General features: G+C 30.7%; 1 protein-coding gene across 1 annotated transcript in view; it reads left to right on the top strand.

The window, feature by feature from the left end:
* The window catches only part of LOC139525422 (pleckstrin homology domain-containing family G member 4B-like), an 83803-nt gene that overhangs the window by 3288 nt on the left and 58561 nt on the right, over positions 1-21954 (top strand). The window contains exons 2-3 of the mRNA XM_071320747.1: positions 8864-10084; positions 10798-11160. Coding sequence (XP_071176848.1) covers positions 8864-10084; positions 10798-11160 — 1584 coding nt within the window. The remainder of the gene's footprint in view (positions 1-8863; positions 10085-10797; positions 11161-21954) is intronic.

Raw genomic sequence — 21954 nt, forward strand, 5'->3', positions numbered from 1 at the left:
GGACCGAAAAACAGACAACGATTTTCAGCCAATTTCCTGAATGAAAAAAATATTTCAAAGAAGTATTTCTTAGTAATTCTTTGACCGATTGCCCCAAATTTCAGTTCTTTACACCTTTGAAATGTCTGCTATTCATCTATAATGAAGTTGATTTGATAAATAGTGTTTAAAGCTGTAGTTATTTGGTTTTAAATAGATGTGAAAAAACGGCGAATCATGTGTCCCCCATTGACAAAACATTAGGAGATTTCAAATATCCTTTAATCTAACTTTTCAGATGATTTTTTTTCAAAGAAACACATTTTCAAGTTAAGTATATTTTGTTTTTGGTGGGTCTCATTGGGGTCTAAGCGTGACGCGGGATTGCCGATTTTTTGTAAGCGTGACACGTGAAAGTCAAATTATTGTGTCGTGAAAACGGGAAATGAGGTCTTGCGGGACCCGGGAAATGACAAAAAAATGAGAATTGCTTACGTATATAGTGTAAGCGGGATACGGGAATCTGACAAAACAGTAAGCGGGATCCGGGATCGGAACCCCCCAATGAGACCCCCTTTTTGATGTCTAGCATGAAAGATCATGAAACCCTGCACGATTTGATCACACGGATTTTGAATCTTATCCGGATCCCAGCATCAACAATGTTTTCTTATTCTTTATCTATCCACTAACAATATACTCTGGCGAAACACTCATCCTTGTCTTGCAAGTGTAGGCACATCATCTCAGGATATAAGTCGTCTTCAAACAAAACTAAAGCTTCTTACAGGCACCTACTATCTTCAAAGCAACAAAGCTTCATTTAATCAAAATAGCGTAGATCCAACCTGCTTACTATGCAAAGAATCCGCAGAAACGGTAGATCACTTCCTTCTGGAATGTAAGACTTTGCATGATATCCGCATACCATACCTGCATGAACTTGAAAGCTTTCTTTGTAGCTTTAGAAACTGTACCAAATGCTTTAATCTTACTAACGTTGTAATAGACGCACAGCTCATTTTAGATCCGAGTCACTTATTATGTGCTTGTGGTTGCAGATGCAAATGCACTGACAATTGTTTTATGGTAGAATACATATCCAGAAAATTATGCTATGCGTTACATGCCAAGAGAAACGAACTCTTAAAGACCTTACCGTCTAGCAAGAGCAAGAGTCAAAGACTGTAGCCAACGTACACCCCACGGGGCGTACATTTATATTTATATTTTTATTTTTTCAAACTAAGTGTGTATAGACATATATATTCATTGTGAAGTGCTCCTTTGAAGGAGGGATTTCCTAATACAGATACAGATGGGGAGATAACTTTTGGCGGGACTATTTTTAAGATGAAAAACTAAAAAAATATGACTTTTCCTCTGTCAAAGATGAAAAAAAGATGGGTGAATCTACTTTAGAGAAACTAAAAGAACACTGAATATATTTATCAGAATACTAGACTAAACAATTTTTCGTTAAATAGTACACGTAGACTCAAATTGGTAATGAAAAACTTCAAATATCTCTGTAAGTGTAAACAACTAATTTATTTTGCTAATGTAATGACAGGGCTCAAAATGAGTAGATTTATTATAATGAATCATACATAAGTAAACTCATCATAGATACCAGGACTAAATTTTATATATACGACAGACACGCGTTTCGTCTAGAAAAGACTCATCAGTGATGCTCCAATCAAAAAATGTTAAAAAAAGCTAAATAAAGTACGAAGTTGAAGAGCATTGACAACCAAAATTCCTAAATGATTACATGATTCAAACTGTTAGTAGACAGTATAAAACTAAAAAAAATTCTATAATTCCCTACTTAAGATATAATACACCTTATCGCTATTTGTCCCACATTACTGGAAATCGCACAGGTTCCTGTAAAATTTTGACGTCATTAAACAAAATATCTGACGCCACAATGGAAAAGTGATTGTTGTTGACGTCAAAAGTTCAAGTGGCCGGGTCAGCCGGGATTAGCGATAAGGTGTATTTACAAGTTTCTGAAACACCAAATTAATGCAATTTATATCTCTTATACATCATTTGTACATGTAAGTTATATATCATCGTGTGATGTGTTTTCGTACTAATAACAATTTTCACTTCTTACGGTTTTCACTGTTGAGTTTTTATTCACATGTGTACTCCAGTTTTAAAAGCATGTTCTGTCGAATGATTTTAGGTATGTATCTAGATTTTTTTGTCACTTTGCTAATTTACTACGATTTTTTACTGTTTCCAATTATTTTGCGATTTTCGTATGTCAAAAAACCGCGTCATATGTTTTCGTATGAAATAAAAACTGAATCAGTACATATTCAGGAAATGACTATAAAATCCCGAAATGAGTATTTTTTTAAAGTCTTGTTTCTGGTTATTGCTTGATTCATAAAAAAAGTTATATAAATCTTTTGAATTTTTAGTACTAAAATGAAGTAATAAATAGTTTTTGGTGGATGTTTTATGTGCTGAGATTCTAACATTTTGATTGTTTTTCAGATTGGCACTGGGTTTCTACTAACAATGACTAAAGACCTTATTTTTTAAAAATTTGAAATGCAGATTTCAAATATTGTGATTAAATGTAAAAAGCTAAGACTGTTTTAGGTTGTATAAAAAAATTGTCAATAAAATGTTGAATGAATGGAGTTTGAACAACCATTTTAAAATGTTTTATATAAGAACCCAGTTCATTTTAACTCGCTGGTTTGTAATAAAAACTTATCAAAAAAACACATGACAGTCACATATCTTGAAGACCCAATGTCTGACAGACAAACAACATAGCTGAGATTACTATAACAATATGTGTTATAGTAGTCTCAGCTGTACTTCATGTAACCCTTCAGACTTTTTCAACAACTATTCTAATGATGCATATTTTTGGCATTAAATAAAAATGGCTGAAAGAGGTCAGTTTTATTAAATTTGTTCTAAAAAAATATGTCTTTTAAAGACATTTTGAATATGTTTTAAAATTGTCAAGTTGTAGTGTGGTTGTTCCAAATATAGAAACCGAAAAACACGTCACAATATACGCCTGTGCAATCGAAACCTGTCAAATATGGATGGTACGAAAACATATGACTCAACGATATCAGAAGCCTTATTTTTTTTTTTTCGAAATGTACAGTTTGTCTATATAGATTTCCAGAAGTATATCAAATTTAAAGGTTTTATTAATGAAAGAATTATGCCAATATGCATCAAATAATCAACTCTTAAATTAATTATATAATCATCATGATCATTGTGACATCCAAAAAGTATGGGCAAAAATGCATGATTCATTTTCATGTGGAAGTTAATAAAATTGAGAATGAAAATGGGGAATGTGTCAAAGAGAACAACCCAACCATACTAAAGACAACAGCAGAAGGTCACCAAATAGGTGGAACAATTTTTGCCCATTTGTTATGAACCATCACATAATAAATTAATGATAAAATTGATCATAAGATGTTAAACTAAAGCTGTTATCAATCAATCAATCTTAAAAATAAGTTCCTTAACAAATGTGCTAAAGATGATACAAACATTTTTGGTAGTTTTCAACATTTTCAGTTTATTTCAAAATTATTTTTCTCTAGGTGAGTTTATTGTTTGGTGCTCATAAACCCTTTTAAACAAAATCATTTGAGCGTACGCTAAGTACTAAGAAATGTCTACTCCTCCACACCTTTATTGGGAATATATATTTAAAAACATTTCATCTCGGCATATTTGTAACGTTGGAAAACCAAATAAAAAACCATATTTTTGGGAGCATTTATTCAAACCAAAATATTTTTCTTGTAATACTTGAAAATAAGATAAGCATGATGAAAGGTCAGATAAAACAATTTATTTTTATAAAGGTTTGTATAGTATTTTTATACGACCACAAAAATTTAATTTTTTTTGGTCATATATATTGGTATCACGTCGGCATCGTCGTCGTCGTCAGTGTCGTCCGAAGACAAATTGTTTCTGGATAATAACGTTTGAATAAGTAAAAAGAAATAAATAAAATTTTAACACAAGGTTTATAACCACAAAAGGAAGCTTGGGATTGGTTTTGGGCGTTATAGTCCCAAAGGTTTAGGCATTAAGAGCCCAAAGGGGCCAAAAACAGCATTTATCTAGTTTCAGGACAAAAAGTTGTGTATTAGTATTTCAATTGTTCTGATATATTGTACCACAATGTTTAATACCAAGAGTAGAAGGTTGGGATTATTTTAATGGGTTACTAGGAATTAAGGGCAAAAAACAAGCATTTTTCTAGTTTCAAGACAATAACTTGTGTGTTACTGTATGGATCTCTCTTACATTTTACCACAAGTTTCCATATAACTCAGGGAAGGCTGGGAATCAGTTTGGGGTTAATTTTTCCGAAGATGTAGGAATAAGTGGCCAAAAAAGGGCCAAAAAGAAGCATTTTTCTAGTTTACTGACAAAAATTTGTGTTTAAGTGTATGAATCTCTATAATTTTTTACAAGAAGGTTCAATACCACTAAAGAAAGGATGGGATTGATTTTGGAGGCTATGCTCCCAATAGTTAAGGAATTAAGGACCAAAAAGGGGGCCCAAAATAATCATTTTTGTAGTTTTCAAACAATAACTTATTAAGTGTATGAATCTCTCTGAAATAAAATCACAAGTTTCCATACCATGAAGGGATGGTAAGTATTGACTTTGGGGGATTACGGCACAAAATTTGTTGGCAAACTAGGGCCAAAAAAGGAGAAAAACTAGGTATTTCTGGTCAATGAACAATTAAGACAATATAAAAGCAGTGCAAGGGAGGTAATTCTAAATCATTAAACAATCAATGTCATACCTGTCAACCTGTGACGATGAAAATGCAGGTCATGACCTGCATTGAAGAATCAAATCTCAGGTCATAACGCGTACGAACTTTTTCGAGCTGAATTTCAGTATTTATGGTACATTTTCTTATAATGTATATCAAAGATACCAAAACATCAATGCATGTTCACTTTGTAAAGTCATTTTAAATATTAGGCCATAAAAAAGAATAGGTTTGTTTGCCCAAACCCTACCTACCCAGAAAAAAGCTGCCTACTCAAATTCTTTTATTGTCCTGATTTGAAGAAGTTTTTTTTTAATCAAAAATTCATGAAGATTAATAAACACCTGATGCTTCAATTTCTTTTTTTGAAAAAAAAAAAAGAAAATGCCTACCTACCTACCCACTGTCTCAACCTTGGGTAGGGTTTGGGCAAACCAAAATATTTTTAATTGTGGCCTTATTTCATTGCACTTTTGAAGATTTTTATAAATTTGTGTATCTCAGTCTAATGTGCTTTACTTTTTGAGAGAAAATACTACAATCATCAACCACTAGAATTAAATGTAATTCTTAAATGTTTGAGACTATTGACTATGTAGTCTTTAACCATAATATTTATCGTTTAACAAGACTATGATAAAATATAGTAATATTGAAGGAAGTATAAATGTAAAAAATAATTTTCAACTTTAAAAAAAAAATTGTATAAAGGTATAAAAATAATAAAAAGTTATTTTTCAATATGTATTTGAATTTTATATTTTTATGATTTAATCTTTTTCACCCATAAAACGTAAATATAAGGAATAATTTTGAATGGTGACAAATAAGGGGAAGTAACTCTAGTTCAGCAGATTAAACCAATTGTACAATTTATTTACGACCTAAAGCTAAGGTAAGTGGTGTTAATTAACAGTGTGTTTGACACCAAAGCTGTCAAGTGAAGCCAAGTGAAGCCACTTAATGGGTCACTTAATTTGACAGTTTACATAGCTAGATGAACTTCCTGTTCATGGAAGAATTACGAATTTGACGGTATTTCAAAGGAATATTACTTATGAAATCAATCTCAAGGCTAAGAAATACGGGTCATTTTCGGAATTCCCGGGTTATTTCAATGACCCGGCGGGTGTTCCGGGTGATCCCTTAGAATTGTGAAAATCTCGGGTCACACCCGCAGAATACGGGTCAGTTGACAGGTATGCAATGTTGGGTATGTTCGAATTTACCTCCCTTACACTACTTGTATATTATGTATAAAGAAATGTCAGGTTTTGGACTAATTGCAAAAAAGGGGGGTAGTTGTTTTCAATTTTTTTTCATTAAATTTCTCAAATTCTAAATTTTTGAAAAGTTAAAAGAAGAAATCTTTAATTGCACAATATTGCGCAATAGATTTGTAAGATCTTGACATTTGATATGGGTCAGAAACTCATATTATGTCAAAAATTTGATTGCAATCCAAATTCAGAGCTGTATCAAGCTTGAATTTTGTGTCCATACTTGCCCCAACTGTTCAGGGTTCGACTTCTGTGGTCGTTTAAAGCTGTGCCCTGCTTATAGGCCCATAATTCCATTTAAAGCTTTTTCGTGACACCTCATTTCATGCATTTACCCAATGGTGAGGTTTTTTGATGTCTATCTAATAGAAGCTCAGTGCAGGAAATATTTTTGACTTGTCCCTTCTGGTTGTGCTATTACAGAGGTAACCTGCTCATGAAAAGTAGCTAGAGTATATTTTCTTGTCTGGAAGATTTTGAGATAAGCTGGATATGCATGCCATTCTGATGATGTTTTGTACACTTCACAAATATTTTGATGAAAGCATTCAAATTCAGTATTATTTAGTTAAAAAAAAAAAAGAAGTGAAATTTGAAAAAGCAATGCAGTTTGAAATAAATAATTTTTCACGGTCATATGTAAACAATCCCAGAAAATTCATTCTAGCAGTTTATAAAAATAAATTATCAAAAAGACCATCCACTGCACGATAATGACACCATTGCACAATCAGTAACACCCTAATACAAAAAGCATGTATGAAAATTAGAATATATGGTACAAATATTTCAATGAAATCATTCAAATTCAGTAATATTCAGTAAAAAAATAATAATGTGAAAAGTGCCTATGAGACAACTCTCCACCAGAGACCAACTGACATAGAACTTGGCAACTATAGATCACCATACTGCCTTCAACAATGTGAAAAGCCCTTCTACACTGAATATCAAGCTTTAAAAGGCTCTGAAATGATCAAACAACAGAACTAAAGGCCTGATTTATATACAAAACAATAAATGCAAAACTTTAACTGTGATACACAGAAGCGATGGACAACCAATTAGCAGGCTCCTAGGCATGCTAGGTGACTTGGGAGAGACACATATATTATGTACTTACTTAACCATGTTTGTGGGCAACTTTTTTTGTTGAAAAATTGATAGAATTATACCACTGCTTTGATACAGAGACCAACAGATAACATTTTTTTTTAAGTTTACATGTACTATAATGAAAATTCACTGAAAAACCTGAAACAGAGCAGTATTGGTTTTGTTTGAAGAGATCTATACCTAAATTTCACCAATGGTGGCAATTGAAAAAAAAAATCAATGTGAAAACCTGAGTTATTTCCCTTTGTATAAAGAAAAACATGTCTGAAATTTCATTTATAAGGAAGAAAATACCTGTTCTTCACATCACTGGGTCTATAGTTAAATGTTTTCTCATATAAATACTTCATTAAATCACTTCATTGTAGAGGGATTCAGTAAGGATAACATCATAGCTGATTTGATTAATTATGATTTATACATTAAAACTTTCATACATTAGTTTTGTCAGTGCTGTAAATACTTGCTAAATAATCCACAAAAGAGTTTCCCACTTAAACCTCTTCTATGTCTCTGTGTCATCACTCAATCATGACCCTCCATTGGGACCCAACATTTCCGTTGACACCAAAAAATGTTGGAATCATTCAGTTGAATGAAAAAGTTTAAAGTGATAAAGTTTGCTCTATGTTCATTTAATTATGTGTAGTGGAACTAAATTAATTTCATTTATTCTTCAACTGAATTCATTTGACTTGTGTGTCAAGAAAAAGTGTTCAACATTATCACTCAGAAATGGATTCCTTAATTATATACAGGGGTTGACCTAGTAACAATTAACTTTTTCATGTTAGCAATGATGACCAGGTTGTTGGTTACGTACAAAAGTAGGCAGTATGAGGAAGCCATTATCAATCCATTTGCAAAAAAAGAGGATCTTTTCAATCCAAAGAATATTACTTTCATTGAAGCAAGAATAGGATTATATAAGACTGATAATTTTGGTGTTTTGCCCATGACCTTTCAATATCTTTGTAATTTGCTGCTATATAACTTAAACCTGATGCCATCTAAAATGATTGACTTATGAATAAGATTCTAATTTTTCTAGAAACAAGATGCTATTTCAAAATTCCTTGTTTACAAGGAATCTATACAAAATTTCTCCGTAGAGAAAACATACATGTAGAAATTGACAATTTGACAAACTAATTGCCATTTACTCATACATGGAGCTATTGGCATAATTAAATATAAGCCCTAGCCTAATGCAAACATGTTTTACACATTTTATTATCTGTTTGTAAGACATTTGGCAGTCAAACGAATTAAGGTGAAGGGCTGTAGCTCAAATCTAAAAATTAATGGGAAGACCTTAAAAAGAGACAATTATGAGATTTTTTTTTTAAATGACATGTAAAATGTGAAAGACAAGTTTCAAACATATATATACATACTGACATCTGACAGGAAAATTTGAAGTTTATTATTTGATAGATCTATTGAAAAGACTTTTTAAATGTTTATGTGAATTTTAGATTAAAAGGCCAAAACTGGCATTTTGATACTTTCTCTTTTTGGCAGTGAGATTTCAAATGGTCAATTATGCTTATGGTCATTTAGGTACATGTTGCATGGTCCGAAAATTTTGCTGATAATTCTCTTCATGATAATTTTTACTTATATAATAGAGAATGAGATTCTCTTGTATTAAATGTAAATTTAATACTTCCATAGGGCCTTGCAGACAGCAGTGATGAAAACAGTGACTTAGAAAGTTTAGATGGATCAAACGTACGCAGCAGAAACTTGGAGGATGAATGGCTACAGAAGTATAAAGATGTCCAGACAAGCTTAGCAGGAGATGACTATCATGACAATGTTCCTAGTCACTTAGAACTAAGATGTGAAACACAACATCATAACGACGATTATCATAAAGATAGACACAGTCATGAATCTGAAGATTCATTGCCTCTGAATCACCCATCTGAATCTTCATGGCAAGATAAAAATAACTGTGATGATGGATGCAATATTCATTTTAATGCAAACTCGGTCAAGTGTTCTAATCAAACAGGGTTAAAAAATCACCTCTATCATGTAAGTGAAACAAATTCAAATGCTTCATCTTGTGAAAGACAGATTAAGCAAGCAAATGAAATTAATCCTGTTGATTATGTGAAACATAATCAATTGAAAGAAACTAAAACTGATCTTGAAATTTGTATTGAAACAGATCTCCACAAGGAATGTACATCATATTTGGAAATTTTTTTGGCAAAAGAACCTGTGCAGGAAAATAAAACTGATTGTTATGATTCCAAAGGAAATAATTTCCAGCAGGAATACACAACTGATTTTGAAGATTCTAAGGAAGGGGATTTCAGGCGAGAATGTACAACTAGTTTTAAAAGTTCTGAAGAAAGGGATTTCCGGCAAGAATTTACAACTGATTTGGCTGTTACTGAGGGAAAAGACTCTCTTCATGAATCTACAAGTGATTTAGAAAATTCTGTGGAAAAAGATTGCCAACACCACACTACTGATTACAATGATTCTGTGGGAAAACAAGTTTGGTCTGAAAACATAACTGAATTAAATAAGCACAAGGCTAGAACTCCAGACAACAGTTGTGTTGAACCAGATTCACATGAAAGTGTGGCATTTGAGAGGAAGATGACTTCAGGAAATGAAGCAAGTTTAGAAATTGGTACAAATGAAAAGGATGTTTCAGCAAAAGAAAATACCAAACCAAGTCTACCTAGTCACCAGATATATAGAAATCTACATTTGGTAACTTTACGACCTACCAGGGGAGTGAAGGTTAAGCCTGAGAGAAAGAATAAGTCTCCTATACATAGTAAACAATCCAGTTCAAGATTCATTGATAGAGATAGAAAACCAAATTTATATTGTGCCAAAGCAAATGTGAATGACTCTCCACATGCTCTAGAGGTAATGAAATCTACAGATAATTTCAGGCATATAAAAGTCTGAATTGTTTGAAACTGTTTTATTAGTGAAAACCAACAAATGTAAATTTGTAGAAAAAAATATTTACACATGTTATAATTCCATTGTTTTTACAGGTGTAGGGTTACTTGCAAGATATTTTTCTTAAAAGATGATAGGAAAGAAATCAATTATCACAAAAATAAGAGATTTAAGTTCAGATGACTTTACTCAACAGGCTAAATGCATCAATATTCTATTATAAACAAAATCTATTATTTGCACTGTCATGACTGTTAAGCTTTCATAATACAGAATGGATCATCTAAGATAGTGGTTACTACAAATGGTTACTACAAAATTCACAGCAGTCCATAGTTAAAATGTAGCTAAATGGCTGAATCTCTAATGTATCAATATTTCTACTTGGTGTTATCTCTTACTTTGATAGTTTCATTTTCCTGTACAGTGTTTTGCAGCCACATTTTGACACATGACCGCTACATTTATATGCACGTAAACTAGTATTATTGTGACATGTATAATTTTGAAAAATTATGAAAATATTATGAGTTATATAACGAATAAATCCTGTGTCAGCTTGGTACGTATTTAGTATTCATATATCAGTATACTTAACTAATGAAAATGTTTTTCTTTTATATCATTGTTGTTTGAAAAGTTAATCATGAGTAAAATTTTATTTATTCATTCAGTCTAGTAGAGGGGATACAGAAAACACACCAACCAGGACAAGAATGGATGGATCCTGTCATAGAACTGCTGACAATACAATTAAAAGGATTCAACGGTCCTCACCATCTGTTTCCATGGATGCTGAATCTAAGGGTTGTAACTCTAACCAGAAAGTGCCTCCATACAGAGTTAATGCCACACAGAGATGTTTAGACAATACAGAGTACCTATACAGTAAACTAAGAGCTGTGTATGGAGAGTGTACAGACGAAGCTGTGAGAGAGGCTGTGGTACAGCTGAATACCAAATACAGTGGTTATATGTTGTATTTCTGTGATACCTTCCTAGACCCAGCACTAGAGCTCATCAAAACTTTGAAAAAGGTAAGGACAATGATTACCAGATAGCATTAGCATAGGGTACATGATAACAGACTGAAAAAGCCATGATCAATGAAGAAGGTAATTTTTAGGGTTAAATATATTTGGACTTCTTTTTAAATTGATGGAAAATAAGCATTATATGGAGCTACATATGTTCATGTAAAACTTATCACATGTTAAAGAAGAAAATCTTTCAGACAATGTAATTATTAGTTATGTCTACATGGCTAAAATTTGACTGTGATGTCAAACAAGAGATTTTTTTAGATGTTTTAAAAAGAAACAACTTTAATTGTTTAATAAACATTTTAATGTTAACATACTGAGCAAACATTGGCAAATGCCTTGCAAAAATTTTGTTTTTCCTTTGAGTTTGAGTAAAACATGAAATACACTTCATGTGTGAATATCTTTTTAAGTGATGATACTGTGGTCTGCATTGTTGACAAGCATATTTACAAGTCATATGGTCAAGATTTTGCTTATCAGTAGTTTTGCTATCTTACTTAATAAACTTTTCAATTAATGGATGCATGCATTAGATATCATAAAAACATGTGTAACCCTGCCACATTTTTGCGCATGTCAGTTGCCTCTAGCCTTTGTTAGTCTTGTATGATTTTTAATTTTAGTTCCTTGTGGGTTTTTTCGGAGTTTAGTATGGCGTCCATTATCACTGAACTAGTATACATTTTTGTTTAGGGGCCAGCTGAAGCACGCCTCCAGGTGCAGGAGTTTCTCGCTACATTGAAGACCCATTAGTGGCCTTCGTCTGTTGTCTGTTCTTTTGTCGGGTTTTTGTCTCTGACATATTCCTCATTTCCATTCTTAATTTTATAACCCTTGAAAAGTGAATATTGTATCTACAAATTATTTAAAGTTTTGAATACTTAAAGTTTGACTCTTGTTAGTATGAAGCTGCAAAACCAAAGCGTGTATGGTCCTTTGTGTATTGTTATGGTTATTCCTAACCATCTATAGTTTGCAAGAACAACACAATTATAGCCTTTATATGAGGTCAATATGAGGATATATATATTATATACCTGAAAGAAGTATGTTGACTAAGGACAAAAATAATATCCCAAAGACTGTAAGAGCTACGGTTCCACAGCTAGACCATGTGTAGCATTTTAAAGCTTATAAATGAATGTCAATGATATATTGTTAGGTATAAAATAAGTACCTAAATGTATAATCCAAGAACTAACCTTGTCTTTTTTCTGTAAACATATATTAAGCCTTGTAAATTTCTTGTACCTTAATTAGGCTTGTAATCCTGTATTAGTAGATCATATCCTTAATTAATTGAGTTTTATATATGTTATTCAAATGGAAGTTAATGGCTTTTTAAATTTTTAAGAGACTTAATGATGATTAATGCCAAAGTCTATAAGAGCATCAGTTTACTGCTAAATAGATTTGTTTAGTCACATTTTTAGTTAACAAAAGATTTACATGTATATGGATTAAATTACAATCATGACAATAAAAAATTGTATTCATAGATTTAAGATGACAATTATTTTATGCAACATCATTGTTTTGAAATATTACGAGTTTATTTGAGACATGGACTAGAAAAGGGGCCGGATTAAAGACCTGAAAAGTTATTCTTAAAAATTGGAAATTGTATCTTTTATCAATGTATTTTTGTCCATTGAAATTGATGTATATTTCATACGAAATCATAAAATGATTTTTCATTTATATGATTAAAAGTAGAAAACCATCATTTTGCTGTTACCCTATTATGAAGCCAGTACCCTCAAAGGTATAACTAATTGATTGAAATGTTCCAAATATATGTGACAATAAATAATGATATTAATGAATGAATGGCTGTTTAATGTCCATCATCATATTACATGCATATTGAGGACAAGTACATATTATGACATGAATCCTGCTTTGTACCAAACTGACACACTGAGACATATTTTAAAGTGCTAGTTCACGAAGTATAAGCCTGCAAGAAGACATGTAATCATAACTTGACATTTTGTTCTGACTTAAAGCTGAGTTTGACCTCACCAGGGATTGATGCTTACCACAGTCAAAGAGAGTCTGCTCAACCACGACACCAATAGAGGGGGTTGCTATGTATTGGAATTTCATATTTAATTTAAAGCCTATTGCATTGAGTGTGTATGTAAATGTATCTTTGGTTAGTTTGCTTGCTAGCTGAACTGTGAAGTCAATATCAGGTAAGGTAGACTAGTCCTACAGACAGATAGTTTTGTTATCTGTTGGACCAGTCTTCTCTTAAAGGAGGGTAGCTTACCTAACCAAATAATGACAAACAAAAAACAAACAAACAAGCTAACAAAAGATATTATCTTTACCTACACACTCAATGCAATTGGCTGTAAAAGGTTCCAATTTTAAGTTATGATAATGAAAGAATTGTCTTAAGTTATAACACATGGTGTGAATAGGCACAGTTTTCAATGACAGAATTTCTAGACCTAAAAAATCCTATATTTTCAATTTGTACCAGGGTGAATTGAAAATATAACTCGGAGTCATTGAGTGAGAGAAAAAAAACTTCCTTTTTAACTAGTTATAAGATGCAATGTATTGGAATTGACCAGGGCTAATTAAATGCAAATTTGAATGATATACTTTCTTATTGTGAACCATTTGTAATAAATGTCCATTATATATGTGACTAGCTGTAAATGCCCACCTGCGATCAAAGTTGTAATGATCCGTAACATAATTATACCTTGATAAGTATGTTAAGGTATAAATCCTGTAGACTACCCAGTAATAAAACAATTTATCTTTTTGGGTGAACAGCTATTGTAAAAGGTATGTACCTTTATATAAATTTAAAATTTATGAATGGGAAGATATTAGTTTGTTCAGATCTCTAAATATTAGCCATATTATAGCTAGTATAGTTAAAGAGAAAAGAAAAAATGTCATTATTTTGCTGTACTGCCCGGTAAAAGTTGTATTAAAGAAGTATTTATTTGAGACATAGATCTTAAATCTAGATGCATTTATATTTATATTTATAAATAAAATTCTTTGTGCAGAAATTTTCATCATAACGCTAGTTAAAGTTATATCTGTTGTCCCAAAATGTGCTCAATAGAAATTTTCAAACACAGTTACTTGTCTTTTTTCCTTTTCAAAATTATAAAAGTTGTGATATTCATTATTTATTGCTTCTGATTGTTAGTATATGAAGGCTAAGAAATTTTCTTCTTTTATTCAGTTCACTAAAAACATGATAACTTAGAAATGTCACAATTTTTAAATTATATTTCAACAAAAAATTGATAAGTCTGTTTCGTTTGCAGATAAATGTTTGAATGCATGACTTAATGATATAAGATTTTACAGTATTATGTATTCCTTTGATGTTGTCCCTATCAAAGAAATCACTTTGTACAGATATGTAGGTATGTAATAGGCTTATAGTTATCGATATTAGGTAATCTTTATGCATGTGATAGGGTTTTTTTTTTTTATTTACTATTGTATTTAAGAGTGAATTCAATCTTTTCCCTTTGTTTTAGTACCAGGGTGTGTATTATAATTATTTTAACTAGTACTTCAGTTAGAAACAGAATTTAAAAATCTTTTGTTTGCCAAAGCCTAACTGATAAAAAAAATCTTCAAAAGATGAAAGATAGCTTTATGTTTAAGCTCGGTATTGTGTGTATTGTTACAAAAAAGGTCCAAAGTTTTCCTTTTTATTTGTATGTGTATAAACCTTAAGATATTTAAGTTTTAAAATTTGAAACATGTAGGATTGATTATTTGGAAGTTTTTATCTAAAATATTTTAAATTTAATTTTGATTAGATATAGTTAAGGCATAAGTAAACAATTGTTTAAGCCTAATGTAAAGTAAAACTTGAAATTTACAACTTGAATTGAGGCTTGTTTTGAATATAATCTGTGGAATCAAACACCCCCATTCATTATTACAGAAACAAACTTAGTTCTTTGTTGGATTCAGTGTTCAAAGTATTGCCAACTTAAATGTTGACTCAAAAGATAGGACTAAAAATGCAATCACATTGGTTAATTCCCCTTGTACAGTAGTTGATGTGCTGCTTACCTCCCCTTATTAAAAAAAAACCAAAACAGGCAATGACTATAAAACCTCTAAATGTTGCATGGTAAACATAAATTATGCAAATGAACAAGACGTTTTATGAATACACTTTAAAAAACAATAAAAAGAAGATGAAAGGGAAATAGGTCCTTAGAAACAGTTTAAAATTAGGGAGTAGTGCAGTTTTATGCCCTAAATGATTTAACTTGTGATATTTAAAATTCTGATTTGTATGCTTGCTGCATATAAATTATATTTAAGTTGTGAATAAGTTTAAAAGAGATACTCTTATTTATTTATCTCAAATGTGATTTAAATGTTGTTCCAATGCATTACCATTTGTATACCATTTGTATTTTGTGTAAATTCCTTGTACGTGAGGAATTTATAGATGAAATGTTTTTCAGTAATTTGTTTCATTTGTATATACATGTACCTCTGCTGCTAATTAAACATATTTTCTAAGTTTGATTTTTTATTATATTTTACAAATACTTGTTTAAAAAAGATCTGAAGATAATAAATATCTTATTATCAACAGTTGTATCAGATGCACAAGTACAGTTCTGCAGGGTTGTTATAGTTTGTTTGTTACAATCTCTTTATTTTGAATTAAACTAAAGGATTCCCTGTCTGATTATAGACTGATATATCTATCTGGGTGGTATATAACCACATTATCCTTATATATAATTATATATATACTGACTAAATTGTCACATTTTTATTTTAATTGCTCAAAACTATTTTAAAAGGTTTAAAAGGTTAATATATGCAGGATGGATTTTTTTTAGGTATTTTTATTATGACAAATAATTAAGTAGTGTTTGTACCATTACTTATAAGGTTACTGAGTCTAAAGGAAAATGACCTTATGAACATGATGAATGGATAAAGAATCTGTTAATTGTGTTGTTATTTTTACCTAACTATATCAGGTTCACACAAATATATACTGGTAAAATTTATGAAATTATTGCCACTATTCATTATTGCAACAAGTGAATGTATATGGACACTAGTTTTCTTGTTTGAATTGGTTTACATTTGATGTTTTATGGCCTTTTATAGCTATGCTGTATGGGGTTGCTGGTTGTTAAATTCTGTAGAGTGGGGTGCTCATTTTCGTCATAACTTTCCATGTTTTCTGCAGTGTATGTTCAGGTTTTCATGGTTTTGAAGTATACTGATTTTTTTTTATGTAAAGTTAACATTAAAAGCAATATATTCTTAGCTTGCAAACTTGTTTCTTCGAAAAAAAAATATCTGAAAAATTAGATGAAAGGCTGTTTGAAATGTCCTGATATTTTGTCAAAGGGGGACACATATTCACCGTTTTTACATATCTATTTTAAATCAAATAACTGCAGCTTTAATAATTTTTTATCAAATCAATTTCATTATTGATGAATAGCAAACATTTCAAAGATGTAAAGAACTGACATTTAGGGCAATCAGTCAAAGAAATAGTAAGAAATACTTCTATGAAATCGTGTTTTTCATTCAGGAATTGGCCAGAAATCTTTGTTGGTTTTTTTTGTCCTTTGAGGACTAAGTGCCTTAATTTTGTCTAAGTTTCAAAAATAATCATATTTGGTATAAAATTATAATTTACCGGCATATTTCTTCCATTTTAGCCATCCTTTGCAGTTTTTACACCTCAAAATCATAAAATGGCGAAATTGTGTCCCTGGCGAATATGAGCTCCCCGCTCTACAGTGACTTAAAGTTTAGGTCCTTTGGTCTCTGGTTTATGCCACATCTTCTTATTTTTGTATTGGGGTTGAATTGAAAGAATTTTGCAGAATGTACTTCAATGAATGCAATTATTAAAACTGTTTTGAATGATAGTTACTTACTAGTGTATATGGTATATGTGGAAATTTATGAAATCACATTGTTATTTAGCAAAAAATGTGCATGCAGTAATTTCTCAATTCACACTTTTAAATGCACATCATTTTTTTGCCAAAAATGATTTGGAAAGATATCAGTCTGAGAATAAGGTTAAAAGGACTTTGGACGATCAAGAGGCAAGACTATGAGTAGACTGTAGGAGGTGTTTTATACGTTAAATCTAAATATTAAATGCTTTAGTATTAGTGTTTTACGGTAGTTCACAGAAGTATTAAATTCAAATATTTGCTCATGGGTTTTGACTGTCTTAACAATTAGATGGTAATTTAATGAAACCAAAGTTAAAAGTACAAATTAAAGTTGACACAATACATTTACATATTGTGCAAAATCATGACAGAGTCTTTAACTTAATTACCCAATTGCATAAATTGAGGTTTGATATGTACTATGTCAATATACACTCATATCTGATTCATGTTAAATGACGGAAGCCATTTACGGAGTCCTTTAACATGGCAAAGAGAAAAAGACTTTTTCTTATCTTTCCAACAATTTTTCTGCCACATTGAGTTGAAAATTACTTTAGATTTACCATATAGATACTTTTGAAAATGTATTTTTTTGGTTTGGAATTGAAAAGATTTAAAATAAATTATTTGGTGTTAATTTTCACAATTTTTAATTTTGCTTTATCACTTCGTAGAGAAACATTGTAAGAAAATAGTTCTATATAAGATCATTATAGAAACATTGAAAGAAAATAGTTCTGTGTAAGATCATTTATCAAAAGAAATTAAACATTTTTATGGTATATATTTGTAAACATAATATTTCGTCTGATCTAAATCAGTGTGTATTACTCAAGTGAAAAGGCAATACGGAGACATGAATAATCATATTTCACTTGTATTAAAAAGCAATTTAGATTGACCCATAAATAACAAGGAAATAAGACAAAAGAACACACCCATGAAATTTAAGTAAGACCTTTTGTTTATTCACTCCATTAGCAGATTTTTACCTTTCACATGAATGAAAGTCAATATTATTGTTTTCGTATGTTCAGTGGTGTCATCGTTTTGTGTTTCAATAAATGATATCTTCTTGAATAAAAATTTCGTTTTTGAAATTGTTTAATTAGGTATCACATATGGTATGTTAAGTTTTCTGATTGACATATTAGATAAATATATGATACATCTATATCCACAGACAATATAAGGCTAGTATTACAAGGGTAGGGTCTTATACCCAAAGTAATTATCTTTGTTACAACCAGGGTAGGGTCCTATACTAATAGGTAATTGTCTGTAATGGATTGGAAAATTGGTTCCTTAACCTTTTTGTCACAGGTGATTTACCATACATTTAAGATTTGTTGGAAATTTGTCACATGTTTTCCACACTTTTAATTTTAATTTACAGCAAATTTCCAAGAGGTTTTTAGAAATTATTATACATATATAATATGAGTGCATCTGTACTTAGCTTATATTTTACATGACAAAAATTATAAGATAAAATTGAGAATGAAAATGAGGAATTTATAAACTAAAGTTGTCTTTTTTTGCTTAATTAAGCCTTATGCTAATATTTACAAAGCTAACATATATATTAAAAAAACAATATTTTGTTCCTGAATTAGTTAAACTTGTGCCAAGATGTGTGACAACATGTGAATTGTTAATACTAAAAACAAAGTGTTAGAATGAATGTGTCTGTTACTTTTTAATATAAAAATGTTGTAAACTTGTAGAGGATAATTATAAGTTTTCCTTTATAATAATAATAATAATCTTTATTTGTCATATAAGTAACATATTACTTGTGACATAAACAAAAGTAACAACAACAATAAAATAACTGAGTTGAACACACACACATATCTATATATATACAAGTAAAACTAACTAAGAGTCCCCTGTCCTCAGCTCTAAAGACTGTTTTATAAAGGAACCTGTTTTTCTAGTTTTTGAGTATCAGATAGATTTGGAAACATAGGATTATCTATTGCCATGTGATCAAAAAGTTTTATACGTAAAACATTATTAATTTGACAGTAGAGGAGAAAGTGATTTCCATCTTCTATGGTTTTACAAATTCTAATTTTGGTAAATAAACGTCTAGTTTCAAAATTCAGATATTTTAGATAAAATTCTTGGTCTTGTTTGATTTTTATATTTTTGTAAAGAAAAAGTTTGTTATTTTCGTTCAATCTGTTTATTTTATTTTCCAGTAGTTCTAAATAAATGTTGCTTGTAATATTCTTAATCCAAGTTTTTTGTTTGTTAACTTGTTCCATATTTTGACAGGACATTATTTTTTGTATATCAATATTCATTTCTTTGAACACACAAATATCAGTTGCATTATAGTCTGTGGGTGCTTCATACATAAAAGTCAAATCACATTGACCTTGACCTCTTTGATAGTAAAACCTTGTAAGATTTGTGTCCAGTACATAACTTTAGATTACACTAAAACACAGGTATGATGATGCATCATGGGATGGGGGTATGCCAAAGATCGATGCTGACCTTGACATTTGACTTCTATAATAGGAAAAATTGTCAGATTTCTGTAGGATGCATAACTTTTTTAACATATATAGCACTTCTAATGACAAAACTTTATGTGCGGAAGTAGTCATGGGATCAGGATGGTTCCAATACCAAATTAAGTCACTCTCAGTTTGACCCTTGACTTGTGTCAATACTAAATGCCACAGCAGCAACTATTATGCATGTACTTATGCTCTTATTGTTTTAGTGTCGAAGAATTGCTGTCTCATTCACATATAAACCCTGTAGGTTTTTTTATTCACTCCCAAGAAACAGAAATGCTATATTCTGTTATCAATAGAATTGTAAGAAGAGATATTTTGATTCCATTCTTTATTAATTGTCATTAAAAAATACTAAAGATCAATCAGGAACTTGTCAATACATATTAAATAATGATCATTTATTTTTACCTAATTACCTGTATACAGGTGTAATATTATCTGATTATATTGTCATTTATGTCACCTTTATAGTTTTGTAATGCATGTGAGTCCCACTAGTCTGATGATACATTACTAGTATATAGTCCAGAAAATCATGTATTTTCACACTAGAGTTGTCATGTAAATCATTTAGCTGACTGGATCCTAATTTTATGAGAACATGTTTTCTTTTTCAGTATTTAGGGAATCAATAACTTATACAAGTGTTTGAAGCAAGATATGAAGCCAGAGTCTGGGTGCAGGAATTTTTCACTGCAATGAGGACCCATTGGTAGCCTTTGGTTGTTTTCTGCTCTATGGTCAGGTTGTGGTTTCTTTTACACATTCCCAGTTTCCATTCTGTATTCTAATGTAGAAAATAAGGCATTGGAATGACTTTTTTGTTCAGAATAAAACATGGGTTTTATAAATATTTGACTCGCCTACAGTAAATACAGATTGTATTACATGTATGGAAGTTATGCTAATCTGACCACATCTTAATGTCAGAACTTGATCTGGCATGAATTGGTTGTCCTTGGCCTCATTTTCATGGTTCTTTCACTTTTTTAGTCAGCATTTAAGTTTTTTTTTCATTAGTTGGTCAGTTGTCATTAGCTTTTCAATGTGCACACTCTTCTGAATTGATCATGCTATCCATTGGACAAAGTAGCCAGAACAAAATACCAGATAAAGTATTGACCATCAATCTGATATTCAGATAGTCCAACTCAAAACTGTATAAGGAACTTAAAAAAATTCAAAAGGTAGAATATTAAATCTTGCGTTGTTTTAAAGGAAATTAATTTCATATGTACCCAATCAAATTTTGAGTGGTCAAACTCTTTTCTGGGATGATAGTTAATGTGCACATGAATCTGTTTTAATCCCTGAGTGCATTTGTTTTTAAAAAGAATGCTTTAATTTGAAATTACCAATTCATTGGTTACTTTTTTAATTGTGGGTGCTTTTGTAATTGTGGATTAAAATCAGCGAGTGAGCTTAAGTGAGGTCCAACACAGTTGGTAAAAATAAATCCCTCACAAAAGTGTCATGGCATTATTATAAGACTCAAACGTTATGACTGAATATTTATATGAAGTGATGGTACAAAAAATGTATTATCTATTGTAACAATACACACTATCCTTAGAAACTGTTTTATGGGGACAGAACATATTCACAGTTTGATGGTTTGGTATTGTCACCTTTATAATGTTCAATTGTATAAATACCATGGAGAAGTATAGCACAGTAACTGTTACAAATATTTATCTTCCTTTTATGGATTAAAAGAAAAGTTTAAAACCTGTCATGTTTAGTAATAGATCATTTGTAAGTCCCCATATGGGACATTTTCTATTTGATGGGAGGATGGCCCATGGCTACTAACTCATCTTTACCCAGCAATACTGATTTTGTATAAAACTAGTTGAATACTTAATTTGAATTGAGGGATGAAAGATGGAAAAAGTTAAAAAAAAAAAAAATATTTGCAATTAAGTTGTATTAGGAATATCTGTTAAAAAGTTATGACATAAATGTACAACATTTCTTTTAAAAATATGGAGATGTAGTATGATTGCCAGTGATACATTAAACTTCTATCTACCAAAGTACAAATGAGATGCAAGCATCTATAGGTCACCATTATACATTCAAATTATTATTTTATTCTTTTATCATTTTAATGAGTTTTGTATGTTAATTTTCACATTCAGAAAAAATAAACATCACAGTATATTTTAAACAGTCAAACTCAAAGTTATGGTTGTAGAATTTTTAAGACTATAATAGTGTAAACAAATTGACATTTGAAGATTTATCACTTGATAATGAACATGTGACAATCTTGACGTCCAGTATAGCTGTTT

Source organism: Mytilus edulis, chromosome 5, assembly GCF_963676685.1.
Source record: "Mytilus edulis chromosome 5, xbMytEdul2.2, whole genome shotgun sequence".
In the NCBI taxonomy this organism is placed as follows: domain Eukaryota; kingdom Metazoa; phylum Mollusca; class Bivalvia; order Mytilida; family Mytilidae; genus Mytilus; species Mytilus edulis.